The sequence below is a fragment of the Antechinus flavipes genome, chromosome 1, assembly GCF_016432865.1.
Source record: "Antechinus flavipes isolate AdamAnt ecotype Samford, QLD, Australia chromosome 1, AdamAnt_v2, whole genome shotgun sequence".
Classification (NCBI taxonomy): Eukaryota; Metazoa; Chordata; class Mammalia; order Dasyuromorphia; family Dasyuridae; genus Antechinus; species Antechinus flavipes.
In genome coordinates this window covers 430,660,567-430,675,095 of record NC_067398.1, presented here as the reverse complement: position 1 = coordinate 430,675,095, position 14,529 = coordinate 430,660,567, and the positions used below count along the sequence as shown (strand labels likewise).

The 14,529-nt window shown below is 31.9% G+C and overlaps 1 protein-coding gene across 3 annotated transcripts in view; it reads right to left on the bottom strand.

Annotated features, from left to right (window-relative positions):
• Positions 1 to 5,895: 5,895 nt before the first annotated feature.
• The window catches only part of SERPINB2 (serpin family B member 2), a 28,600-nt gene continuing 19,966 nt past the window's right edge, over positions 5,896 to 14,529 (bottom strand). For all 3 annotated transcript variants that reach the window (XM_051969925.1, XM_051969924.1, XM_051969923.1), the window contains 5 exons: positions 12,946 to 13,074; positions 11,918 to 12,035; positions 9,207 to 9,349; positions 7,201 to 7,365; positions 5,896 to 6,863 (listed from right to left, as the gene is read on the bottom strand). In XM_051969925.1, the coding sequence (XP_051825885.1) occupies positions 6,459 to 6,863; positions 7,201 to 7,365; positions 9,207 to 9,349; positions 11,918 to 12,035; positions 12,946 to 13,074 (960 nt within the window). In that variant the 3' untranslated portion in view covers positions 5,896 to 6,458. The remainder of the gene's footprint in view (positions 6,864 to 7,200; positions 7,366 to 9,206; positions 9,350 to 11,917; positions 12,036 to 12,945; positions 13,075 to 14,529) is intronic.

Below are 14,529 nucleotides of genomic sequence, written 5' to 3'. Positions count from 1 at the left end.
TAAGACAATTTGATACCGAGAGAAGTGAATAGTATTGGGAGAACATTGTACAAGCAATAGCAAGATCATATGATGATCAATTCTGATAGATGTGGTTCTTTTCAACAGCAAGGTGATTCAGGACAGTTCCAATGGGTTTTGTGATAAAGAGAGCCATCTACACCCAGAAAGGACTGTAGGGACTAAGTGTTTTCACTTTTTTGTTGTTGTTTGCTTGCATGTTGTTTTCTTTTTCACTTTTTTCTTTTTTACCTGATTTTTCTTGTGATTCATAATTGCAGAAATATGTATATAAGAATTACACATGTTTAACATATATTGGATTATTTGCCATCTAAGGAAGGGGGTGGAAGGGAAGAGAGGGAGAAAAAAAATTTTGGATTACAAGATTTTGTAAGGGTGAATGTTGAAAATTATCTATGCATATGTTTTAGAAATAAAAAAAAAGTTTTGAAAAGATATATGTATGGATATTTTCTTTCTATAATATAGATAAATTGATAAATAATTATAAACCTATATTTTTCATTTTTCATTTTTCAGTTCCAAATATTTTCAATAACTCCCTAAAGAAGAAGTAGGAAAAAATAATCTTTTCTCCCTAAATTTTTAGTTTTATCAATGTAGAGAGATCCTAGTATGAAAACGTTCTTTAACTTAGGATACAACAGCAATTTTTCTACAACTTATGATTTTTAATCAGGTGCTTGGGATGTTAAAAAATTAAATGGTTGCCCTGGGTCCTTAACAATAGTGATGATGATGATAACAATAACAGCTAGCATTTATAGAGTTTTAAAAATAATTTATCCAAGATTCATTTTTCACTCCATTTTATTTTGTATGATTTGGGTTTTTAATTTTATTTTTATTTTCAGTTCCAAATTCCCTCCATTTCTCCAACTCCTTCTTCATCTATTGAAAAGACAGGCAATAAGATAACCATTATACACATGAAGTCTTACAAAACATATTTTTACATTAGCTATGTTTAATGGACAATAAAGCATGAAAAGTCATGGAAGTGAGGGCAGAACCAAGATGGTAGAAAAAAGCCAAGAAGTTACTTGACTACTGCAGTTTCATTCATTATTTTAAATCAAGCCTTTCAATGAATTCTGGAGCAACAGAACATACAAAAAGACCACATGAAACAATTTTTCAGCCTAAGATAATTTAGAAGGACTTCTGAAAATGTCTATCTCACTCCTTAAAAATAAAAATGAGTGGGTCAAAGAACGAATCATAGAAACAATGAATAATTTCATCAAAAAACAACAATAAGGAAAATTTATGGGATGTAGTCAAAGTGATACTTAGGAAAAAAAAATTACATGTCTAAATAGTTTACTTCAATAAAATAAAGAAAGAACAGATCAATGAATTGGACATGCAATTTAAAAAGCTATAGAAACAACAAATTAAAAATTCCCAATTAAACATCAAATTGGAAATCTGGAAAATGAAAGGAGAGATTAATTTAATAAACAATTGAATTAATAAATAAAATTATAAGCTGCTTTTAAAATAGATAAATTTTTGGTTAATTTGATTTTAAAAAGGAAGAAGAAAACCAAATTGCCAGTACTAAAAATGAAAAGAATGAATTCACCACTAGTGAAGAGGAAATTAAAGTAATAATTAGGAGCAACTTTGCCCAATTGTATGCCAATAAATCTGGTAATCCAAGTGAAATGGATGGAAATTTACAAAAATTCAGATTGCTCAGATTAACAGAAGTGGAAATAGAGTACTTAAATAACCTTACTTTAGAAAAAGAAATTGAATAAACAAACCATCACTGAACTCCCTAAGGGGGGAGAGGAGGAACTCCAGGGCCAAATGGATTTACAAGTGATTTCTACTAAATATTTGAGCACCAATTAATTCCAATATTTTAGAAACTATTGGAAAAAAAATAAGTGGAGTCTTACAAATTCCTTTTATAACACAAATATGGTGCTAATAACCTAAACCAGAAAGAAAATTATAGACCAATTTTCTAATGAATATTAATGCAAAAATTTGAAATGAAATATTATCAAGGACAATATAGCAATATATCACCAGGATAATACATTATGACTAAATGGGATTTATATAAGGAATGCAGAGCTGATTCAATATTAGGAAAATTATTAATAATAAAACTACATAAATTATTATCTCAGATACAAAAAAAAAAAAAGCTTTTTAACAAAATATACCACCCATTGCTATTAAAATAGCAGAGATGATGGGAATAAATGTGGCTTTCCTCAAAATTATACATAATAATCTATCTAAAACCACCAGCAGGTATTATCTATAATGGGGATAAGCTAGAAGCTTTTCAATGAAATCAGAGGTGAAAGAAGGATGCCTAATGTCATTACAAATACTAGTTGTAACAATAAGATAAGAAAAAAAAAAGAAGGAATTAGAGTAGTCAATGAGGAAATAAAGCAATCACTCTTTACAAATAATATGATGATATATTTAGAGGTCAAAACTATTTTCATAATATTTTATATTTTATACTATGAAATAAGTAGCTAAGTAGAACAGTGGATAAGGTGATAGATTTTGGCAGGAAACCTTGCCTTTCTCAGTTCAAATCTAGTCTCAGATATTTAGCTGTGTAACCTTGGGCAATTAACTTAACCCTTTTAGTCAGAGTTCCTTATCTTCAAATGAGCCAGAGAAGAAAATAGCAAACCATTGTAGTATATTTTCCAAAAAAAAAAAAAAAAGTCATGAAGACTTAGACACTACTGAACATTAATAACAAATTGTGAACCTAATCAATTCCATTGATCAACCAATCCATTTCTTAACAAGTAGGAAACTGTTTTGATGATTACCACTTTATTATATAGTTTAAGATACGAAAATGCTAGACTTACTTTATTTCTCTCCTTTGTCCCCCATTGATTCCCTTGATTGTCTTGATCTTTTATTCCTCCATATGATGATTTATTTTTAGCACTCCAAAGTAACATATTGATAGTTTGATTGCTATGATAAATAATTAGTAAATTAATTTAGATAATTTAATCATTTTTATCATAATGATTCAGCCTTTTCACTATGAATATTTCTCTAATAGTTTAGATCAGTTGTTTTGTGTATGTATGTGTTTGTAAAGTGTTTTTATAATTATGCTCTTATAAATCCTGTTTGTGTCTTGGCAAGTAGACTTAAATTTTATATTATTTGCTGTAATTTTAAGTAGAATTTGTTTTTCTATCTATTCTTCGTGGATTTTGTTGGAAATAAATTGAAATGCTGATGATTTTTAGGGGTTTCATATCCTGTAAATTTGCTAAGTGCTTCATTGTTTCAACTTTCTTTTAGTTGACTCTCTAGGATTCTCTAACCATATCATCATATTATCTGGAAAAAGTGATGATTTTATTTCCTCAAAAACTTCTAGTTTATCCCTATTACAGATAATGCTTGTTCTTAATTTTAGATAAACACTACTTATCATTTTAAGAAAAACTCCATTTATTCCTATGCTTTCTAGTATTTTAATAGGAATGGGTGTATTTTGTCAAAAACTCTTTCTGCTTTTATTAGCATAGTCATATAATTTTTGTAGTTTTTAAAATTGATATAGTCAAATTATGTTTATTGTTTTCCTCATATTGATCCAGTCGTGCATTCCTGATATAAATCTAGCCTCATAATATATGATCTTTTTGATTTATGGTTGCAATCTCCTTGTTACTATTTAATTTACAATTTTTGCATCACTGTTCAGTAGGATGAATTAAGTGAGGGTTTTGTTTTGTTTTTTTAAGATATGGTAGTTATGGATATGTGTGTAGGCAATAAGGAAACATCCAGGAGTCAGGCAGAGATTGAAGATAAGTGAGAGAATGGTGATGATAAAAGGGGTGATTTGCTGAAGAAGATGGAATGTGATAATGTCACTTTTGTGTATGTGGAGATGTTGGCTTATCAAGGATAAGGTCACTTCTTCATGTGAAATAGAAGGAATGGATCACACAACGCATCTGCATGAGATGAAGACCTCATTTTGTTTCTTCCAATAAAATATGAGATAAAGTTCTAAAGAAGATGAGGGAAAGGGAACATGGGAAGTTTGAGTTGGAATGAATAAATTTGGAAGAGTTATTGTGGAGAATGGGATAATAGGTTGATTAGGAAGGTATAGATTAGCTAGCTGTACTGAGGGCCAATTGAGTTTATGTAAAATAAATTTGTAGTGGACTCAGTTATAATGGTTACATGATTTTCTCCACTACATTCAACAATACATGTATAGCAGTGAAGACAAAGGATAATGGGAGGGATCTAAGACTGATATTTGACAAGGCATAATGGGTGAAATGAGGGGTCAAAGAACTCAAGAATACAGTGTATAATTTAACTAAGAGAGTGTGGCTAGTACAGGAGTGATGTCCTGGAAGAGAATTGAGAGGCTGAGGGATTGAAGGTCATAAACCCACATAATAGGATAGAAGGAGCCAGGATTCTATCTTACTTCCTCTTCTCCCCTTATATACTATTTGCTCCATTAAGCCATTTCTGATGGTGTCACTCCCATTATGCAGTTATCTCCTTACATTGAAATGTATCTTTTGCTTTTTTTTTTTATCCTCAGACCTTAGCATAGTGTCTGATACATAGTATGTATTTATTTAATAAATATTGATTAATTGATTGTAATTATGTCACAATCATCATAAACTTTGAGATACTAATTTTCAATTCTCCAGAGACTGTCAAATTCTATACAATAGCCTTTTCTGACCTCTAAGCTTCCCTTTAAGAGAATGTGATCTTTTCCTTTTCAAATTCCTCTTGGTAGTTTGCCTGGACCTTTCTGAAGCCATACACAAAATGGATCACTCTTTTCTTATGAATACCTTATCCTCACTAGGTTTTTGTGACCTTGCTTTTAAATTACTTCTCTTCCAATTTAGCAAACTTTTTCTTTTCCATTTTCTTTGATTTTTCTCCCATGCATGCCTGGTAATTATGGGTAGTTCCCCCCACCCAATCCTTTTCTCTTCTCTTTCTAAACTATCTTATTATCTTCTCAGCTTGCCTATCCTTGTCATGGGCACTGCCACCAAATGCTATCCCTCATGTATGACACTCTGTGTCTTAATGATCACCCTCCTTAACTCAACTGTCTAACTTTGGCTCACTTCAAGACTCAGATTAAATCCCTACCTTCTGGAAGAGTCCTTCCCCAATCTTTCTCAGTTTCCTGTGTCATACCTCTGAGACCATTTATGGTATATTTATGCTATATATAACTCATATATAAATAGATTTTTGCATGTTGTCTTCCTTAAGCAAGTAGGGTTGCAATGGATGGAACATTGGGCCTGGAGACAAAGAGACCTGAGTTCAAATCAGGACTTGTACTTAGTAACTGTATGACTCAGGGCAAGTCATTTAATTTATTTGCCTCAATTTTCTTAACTTTAAAAATGAAGATAAAATATCACCTTTTATAAAAAGTTACTGTGAAAATCACAAAAAGTGATATTTGTAAAAAAAAAACACATAGCACAGTGTCCGGCAAATGTTATTATTGCTGTTCAGTATTATTTGACCCTTCATGACCCTATTTGGAGTTTTTTGGGTTAAGGTACTGGGATGGTTGGTCATTTCTTTCTCCAATGGAGCCAGTAGATCCATTTTGTCAGGCAATCTAAGATTAAGTGGTTTGTCCAGGGTGGTACAGCTAGGAAGTATTTGAGGCTGGATTTGAACTTGGGTCTTCCTGGCACCAGACCCAGCTCTATCTGCTCAGCCACTGGCTGCTTGGACCTGAACTGTAGTAAGGATTTAATAAATACTTGTTGTCTACCAACTTGGGAAAAAAGTTACATTCTTAAAGCCTGTAGGTTTAATGAACATATAACAAACAGATAATTTTAATGACATTATTTATTTTTGCTTTGCCATTTCTATTACATCTCTGAGACATATATGCATATGGTTTAATTTTCCTTTATAAGTTTTTTTTTTTTTTTACATTCTTATTATACTAACTTTCCCATGGAGTTGACGGAGGGGGAATATTTTACAATCACTATTACAGGACGCAATGACTGAATGCATTATTAGAAGGCCAATTTTTCTATTGACAGATTATGGCTTCATTAGTTTTATAAACAGATTAAATGGTTATTAATATTTATAAAATACCATATTATAAATTAATAAATAACACAACAAAAATTATATTTTAAAATAAACTAATGATGAACAGTCAAATCAATGTTCTCATTTTGCGTACAAATCATGCTTTCCATTTCTATTAAACTGATTGCTCTATTAGAGCAGTTAACCATTTCTAATTTATCAAACTTGCCCAAAGAAATGGTTACATGATGGAAAAAGCCTCTGGGCTTTTTTGCACTGCTAGATAAGAATTTTGAGATTTACTGCTCATAGTATGAGATCCTATGCAAAAAACGAATGTTTCTATTTTAGGGGGAGCAGAATCTGCCAAAGAAAAGGATGGTATTGGTTTTGTTATGCCTGATAAAGAAAAGAAAAGGATGATCTGCCACAAATTGCAGTCCAATGTGGCCAGTTCGCCCTGACATGACACCCCCAGTGCCAGCAGCTGCTTCTGTGCCCTCTTCATTGACTTCTACTGCAGCTTGATGGAACACTTCAGATAGAAAGAGATCATTTCCCTCTGACATTCCTGAAAAATTGGCTTGGCTTATATTAAAAGCATCTTTCATTCCCATGCTCTGCAGGATGGGCTTGAGTTCATAATTATTTTCCAACTTGAACTTGGGAAGGAACACATGAACATCATTGCTCTCCATTGTGGCATTTTCGATCCACTGATTAATTTTTTCATAGGTCATTTCTCTTTCTAGCTGCAGAAATAAAAATAAACACAAAGCATATCAATGTTTTTTAAAGCCATTTAGTTCCACTGTTAAAAATGTGTTTCTTTTATACTTGAAATTATTTTAGCCTTGATATCATGGGAATGAAAATGAGATTTAATAGCCTTATTAAAAGTTTCAGGAAAATGAAATTTGCAGCATTTTTCAAGGCAATTTGTTTAATGTTTTAGATGAAAATTTCATTTTTTTCATGTAGCACAATTTATACATCTCTATGCACACATTTTCTAAAAATAGATGTGACCATCTCATAAAAAGTACTTTGATCATTAGTAGCTAATGCTAAAAATTGTAATTTCCTTACCAATTCCAACCCAGTGGAAGAGTCGGCAATTTCATCAGGAAGCAAGATAAACATGCTGACATCACCTTCATATGGGAGTTCCAGAATCTGAGCCTTCAATTCTTTGATGTAGCCAATGTGCAACTTATCTTGTAGGTACATGATCTGTACAGGTTTACGCTCAGTCTGATGCACAACAAAAAGAAAAAGAACTTTTGATAATTGGCATGTAAATGAAACACTCAATAACATTAAGCATTTTTTTCATTATCCACCTCTGGTGGAAGTCTGATTAATGTCCAGAATATTTAGGGACCTGATTTAAGCTTATGGAGTTAAGAGATGTTCTTCCATAGACAAGTAATGGAGTCAGAACAATAAAAATTCAAATCTGATCTCAGGCACTTACTACTTCTGTGACTCTGTGTAACTCATTTAATTTCTATTTACCTCAGTATCTTTTTAATCTATTCATTTGAATTTTAAATGTATATAATAAAAGAAACATTTTCATATAACAGATGATTGCACATGAAACTGAAAATCTATTATATGCAACTTGCTGTTCCTTTTAAATATATAGTAAAACATCAAGTTGGCAAAAATAGAAAAATTCAACGTTGGAGAGGCTATGAGAATTCTAATTCATTCCTAGTGAAACTATGAATTAATCTATCCATTCTGGGGGTAAGTTATAATTATGTAACAAAAGTTATTTTATTATTTATGATTAATTATGATTTAACCTAATAATTAAAAAACTGGATTTACATCTTGAGGGAGGCTAAAAATGGTAAGAAAAGACTCATGGGAATATAGAAATATCCACAGAACTATTCATTGAAATGACAAAAATCTGAGAAAAAATTGTGGAATGATCAAATGAATTTTGCCATATATTTATAATAAAATATTATTTTACTAGAAGCTCTGAAGAAGTTGGGAAGAATTATAAAATGTAAACAAAACAGTCAAAAGAACATATGAACAAAGACTACAACTATGTAGATGAAGATGATATATTGATACAACAAAACTCCAGTCAACGATGACAAGTGACAAATGATCAAGGTCAAAGCGCATATCTTGCTTTTCTGTTAACAGAGAATTAGAAAACTGAAAAGTGACATGTACTATTAATCATAATAATGAAGTGAGTTCTTTATAAGGAAATTTTTTGGGGTGTTTTTTGAGAAGTGTCTATTGTATCAAATCAAAATGTGTCCATTTTAAAAAATGGATTAAAAGGAATGTGAAATTGAACTGACATGTAAATGAAGCTAATTATTACACGTCAAGAGAACTATGACCTCACTAGAGGTAGTCAGTTAGAAATGGTAAATGGGGAAGTTGTATCAAGATTCTCAGGTTTAAAAAGGAACACATTTCTGCTTTTCATAGAATAAATAAATATTTTATTTATTGCTATTACTTAGTATCAGATGGTGGACCCTTACTGTATAACCCTTGGAATATTGAAATTAAAATCAATTCAATATACATAATCAATCTCATATAAAAAGTACTATATAAAAAGCACTAGAAGCACAACATTTTGTTTTGTTTTTCTTTTGTTTTTAATAGATAACACCCTGCCTTCAAGGCAGTTATAGTCTTTTGAATAGGAATGATGAGACATATATGCAAATAGTTATAAAATATGTCAGAAGATGTCAAATTTGTAGAATGAACTAGGTGATATCAAAGGCCTCTTATATTTTCAACCTCTATGAAAAGTGTAAAAGAGAGATCAAGCACAACTCTCCAAGGAGAGATTACTTCCAGTTGGAAGGATCATGAATAGCTTCATGGAAGATATGGTACCTAACTGTCCTGGAAGGAAGGAGATTGGGGGGATCCATTTCAGGGATGTAGAGACATGAGTAAAGTCAAAGAGAATTAACAGAGAAGGCAAGAATATACAACTAGGGGGTAATTAAGTTGTTCTCTATTTGTCTTGGTTCATTTTCCAGTATTTATGTAAATTATAATAATGTTATGTGAAATCTTATCATATTTTCCCATACCAAGTTCACTCGGAAAGGCTGTGGTCTTTTTGCTTTATTCTGGAATGGAGTTTTCCATTTTCCTTTGAAATAAATAGCATTTACCAGGACCAACCTGGTCTCATCATCCACAGATCCCTCAGGTAACAGTTCTAGTATTTTACCTGTAGAAAAGGATATATCTTTAATGAATTATTATAATCATCACCGTTTTATTCTCTTTTTCTTTCTAGAGTTCAGATAAAAACAATTCTAGGACAAATCACTCTTTTGCCATTATTATTTTGTATTTAATGTCTTATCATAAAAAGTAATTAAAATGACTATCTTTTGTAATAAAATAAGAATACTGGTATATACACTTATTTTATTTAGGTTAAAAGCAAAGGACAATCCTAAAGGATTAGGAGGATGAAATGTGCTGCATCTTCTTTCTATATGGTTTTGATTTCTTTTGCTAAATCTTTATGCTTTGAAAGAGTTTTACTCCATGTAATTTGCAAAATATGAGTATTGGGCATGACAAATGATTCTTAAATTTTTATGGACTGGTGTTATGTCTGGACAATTATAGGCAACAGCTTTGTATGCAATGATGTCCTAGTTTGAATATAATTTATTTGTTGAATTCTCAATGAAATCAAAAGGTTTGCTTTCGTAGCACAGGGATTGTTGTCTAATTTTAGTCCTCTAATCTAATCTCTCTGGGTAATTGGTAGATATTAAATTTTTGCAATATGCAGATGGAAGATGAAGTAGTTGTGTTCTCTTGAATATTTCCATCAAATTCAAAGAGAGTGTTTAAATATTGCAAAGCTTCTGAGATTCCTCTTCTACCAGTCCCTGAAACCAAAATTGCTCTTTAGGATATGGAGGTTTTTTTAGTTTCTTAAATCCCTGATAAAATGAAAAAAAAAATAATGTTTTATTTCTCTATCCAGTTTGGAAAGGAAACTTTAACTACAATGAAAGTTTTGTACCCAGATTTTTGTGGTTAGAACAGGGTTCCTAGAAAGCATGAAATGGGAATTCCTTCCAGAGAACAGCTCTTATCTCACAAAACTTATCTCTTAACACCAATGTCAGAGATAAAATATCAACCATGAACTAATAAAGCCTTTGATTATGGCAGTGGAATTATGGGATTATAATATAATGAATAAAATATGACTCACCAGTATAGTGATTAAATGACTAATTAATGCTCACCTAATCAGGGATCTAAATACCTAATAAGGGTAGAAATTTAAAATATTCATTTTAAGCTTATTTTTTGTAATTTTCCTTCCTCATATTTTATCTAAATCACTCAAAATATGGTATAAGCTATTTTCCCTTGTTCTATCCTAGAATTATCATCTTTCTCCTCCTCATCATCCTTAATATGCTGTTTGAAAAAGTTTGTTACCTTTTAACATTCCCTTCTTTAAGGTAAATAACCTCAGTTTTTTTTTTTACAAATTCCAAAAGCACACAGGTGTTCACTTCATTCTACCTGGCCAAAACTATTTTCATAATAATATTAAGATATTATTTTTATATCAAAATGCTCCTCCATACATATCTGTATGGGCCACAATTGCTTCATAAGCTTCAACCAAAACAATACATTATAGCAATTTAAATATAGAAGTAAATTTTAGAATGCAACTGTGTTTCTTTGATGATACAGTAGATAGAGGGATGAGCCGAGAGTCAGGAAGACCTGAGTGCAAATGTGATCTTAAATACTATCTGTGTAACCCTGAGCATGTCACTTAATTCTGTTTGCTTCAGTTTCTTTGTCTATCAGATAAGCTGGAGAAGGAAATTGCAAACCATTCCATTATCTTTACCAAGAAATCCCCAAATGGGGTTACAAAGAGTTGGGCACAACTCAACAACAATGTGTTTCTTTTTAAGCCAAACATTAAAGAGATTTTCAAAAATATGCAAAACACCACTTTTCTCACTCATTATTTTTTGTTTTGGAAAATAGATTAAAAAAATAAACATGTTATTTATATTAATATACAATAGTTTTATTTTAAATGAACCAATAATTGAATAGTTTAAATGTATCAGTTGTCATTTCTAATGATATTGATAGATATAATTCATATCATAATATATCATATATTATTGAGGGGATCCTCAGTAATTTAAAGGTGTAAATGAATCCTGAAATGAAAACATTTGAGGATTATGACGTTGAATAAAAAATGTATACTGTCACATTCACTAAAAAAAGTAAATACTGAATTTGTCTTTGTTTTTCAGCTCAACCAATCAATTGTGCATTCATTAAACTTCTACTGCTAGGAGCTGGGGGGGGGGGCAAGGGGAGATGGAGACAAATGACAAAGAACAAAATAATCCTTGTTTGCAAGAAGTTAACTTTCTAAATTCAACTAAATCCAAATTATAAATAAAGATTTTTCAGTTATAAAAGTGACATAGTAGCATTTAGCATAGTGCCTGGCTCATCAGTAAATGCTTAATAAATTCTTGTTTTCTTCTTTATTTCCTTCCTTCCTATAAAACCCCCTTTAAGAGCAGGACACCAAGCTTGAGTAGAAGCAAAAACCAAACTCCCTTTGCTTTACAGAAATTTACATTTTCCTGGAAGAAATCTGTTGAACTAAATTAAACTATAACATTAATATTTTTATACATCCAAAATCAAGGATGTATAAAAATATTAATGTTATAGTTTTTTTACTGGAAAGACATAAGCATGAGAATTTTCTTACCTTTTGTCTGAGTTTCAACCCAGGAGTTGATCTCCTTTCTAGCTTCATTCGCATCTTCTCTGAAGTTAACAGATTGTGGTTCAGCAGAGTAATACTCCTTGCAAAGCCTCAGGTATTCCTGAGCATAGAACATATCAAGAGTCATATATAAGTTTTACCTTGTCAGACCAGAGATATAACTGCAAATCCTGGATCTATTTTCAAGGTTATGAGCTGTGAGGATTATTTCACATATGTCTGCTAAAATTGGTTGGAAATGAGGATGACAAAAAAAAAAAAAAAAAAAAAAAAAGACCAGGTAGCATGCTGGGAAGTGAGGTCTTTTACCTAGAAATCTAGATATCTCCTTGTCCTTTTCCCATCAATTCCTCACTCACTGTTTTTGGTTGGAACAACAGAAATAATATTTATATAGCTCCTACTATATTCCAGGTACTGTGCTAAATAGTTTTATATATTTTTTCTAATTTGACTGTCATAACAAACTTGGAAGGTAGTTGCTATTATTATCTCCATTTTATAATTGAGAAACTAAGGCAAAGAAGGGCTTAAATGACTTGTGCAGAGTCATACAATAGTTATTTGAATTCAGTTCTTCCTGACTCCAGGCCCAGCTCTCTCTCCATGTTCTAAATGCTTCTCTTGATTGACCGCTTTGCACCCTCGGCATATAAAGGGGACAGGAGGCTTTTTGTATATGATGGGAGAGAAGATAGCTAGAGCTAAGGGAGAACAATGCCCTTCTCCTGGATCCTTTACTATTAATGTGTAATGACTATAATCAAAAGAAGGGGGCAGTTTGGGCACAAGTCTCTAATTACCAACTGCTACTTCCAAGGGGACTGGGATTGGGGAGGGAAGGCAGGGAGAGAAGACAGTCTTAGAGAACCTTGTGGAATTCAATTCACCTACCATATAAACTAAGAAACTAAACTAAAGCACGTCTCATCATATGTCTCCTTCCTACCTCCTCCTTTTTTATTCCCAGGGAATTAGGAATCTTTCTCTGTTGGATAGATTTCACTTACTTCCTTGAATCTTGAGGACTTCTCTCCAAAGAGCTTATTGGCACTTTCAAGAATGTATTTCTCTGAACTTTGGTTAATAGCATCACTGAGAGCCTTGAAGGAGGAGTTGATATTGTTTTCAGCTTGTATCTTTAAAAATAAAAAAGGAAGAAGAAAAGGAGGAAGAAGGAGAAAATGGAAAAGGAGGGGGAGAAAAAGAAAAGAAGTTCTTTTTAATATATCTCATGACTTTTTTGAGTTGAAAAGAAAAGTTTACATTAACAAAAAATTTTTCAGAAATATCTTTCCTTAATATATTTTGGCAAGAATGTGATAGAGTGAAATAAAGTTAAAAAATATTCTCACTGAAGTTATGGTTTGGAACCTTACTCTATAATACAGGACAAATATTGAGTCAGATGGAACAAGACAACACCCATGAAAATAAAAATTAAGTCTCTTTCAAAACCACATAAATTATTTTATATCCCTGGAGAACTTCTAAGTACCCTAAAGCGATACTCTATTGAATAGAGTTTAAACTCTAAATAGTTTAAACAAGTTCTTGCCTCTTCTGATATGATCTAGCCTCAACTAAAGAGTATGCCATACACAGGAGGATCTGTCTCATAAATTAGAGTTCTCAGCTTGAGGTTTCTGAGAATAAAGAGAATTGATGCCTCAATCACAATCTATGAGAAGTAGGAATCCTTTTACCAAGTCTGTAATAAACACAGAAAATTTGAGAATGTGAATATTTCTGTTTTTGAATCCCAACATTTGAAACTGGAAGAAATCTAGAGCTGGAAGGGACCATAGAAGCCATATATTTCTCCTCATTTGTTAACTGAGGACATTTTAGGTCCAAGGAGGTTGTTTGTCCAGTGTTAGAGGAAGGATTTGAATCCAGCTCCTTTGACTCCAGAATTGTTGTTTTATCTACTGCCTCCTTTTGAGGTCTTCTAGCTCAACCACCTTATTTTGAACATGAGGAAGCTAGAATCCGGGAAGGAGCCGTGACTTGCTTAATTCTGCATAGATAGTAAATTGCAAATTTCAGGGTTCTCAGCAAAGTAATGATGAGTAAGGATTCTTGAGAAGGCCTACTAGAGCTGGTCATATGCATCAAAATTCTTACAGGAGCAAACCCTCCACCTTATCCTTGTGCTTAATCTGCCTAGTCAAGACTAAGCATTGGAGAAAGAAAGAGAATATAAACATTTCTTAGCCAGCCAAAATATTGATATATAGAAAACATAAGAACGAATTAGAAATGCTGCCTTTGTCAGAAAACTGAGCTCTATACTTACTAAAACTCTACATTCTTCTTGAAACTTTCCCCAATCTCTCTTATTCTGCTGTCTTTCCTATGTGGTTGATTTCCAGTTTATCCTGCATATAGCTTGTTTGCATATAATTGTTTGCAAATTGTCTCACCCATTAGATTGTGATGTCTGCAAGAGCAGGAAATATCTTTTTTAAAAAATGATATTTTATTTTTTCCCAAGATACAAGTAAAGACAGTTTTGAATATTACTTTCTTCATAAGATTTTGAGTTCCAGATTTTCTCTCTCCCTCATTCACCTTTTCCTTCCTGAGATAGC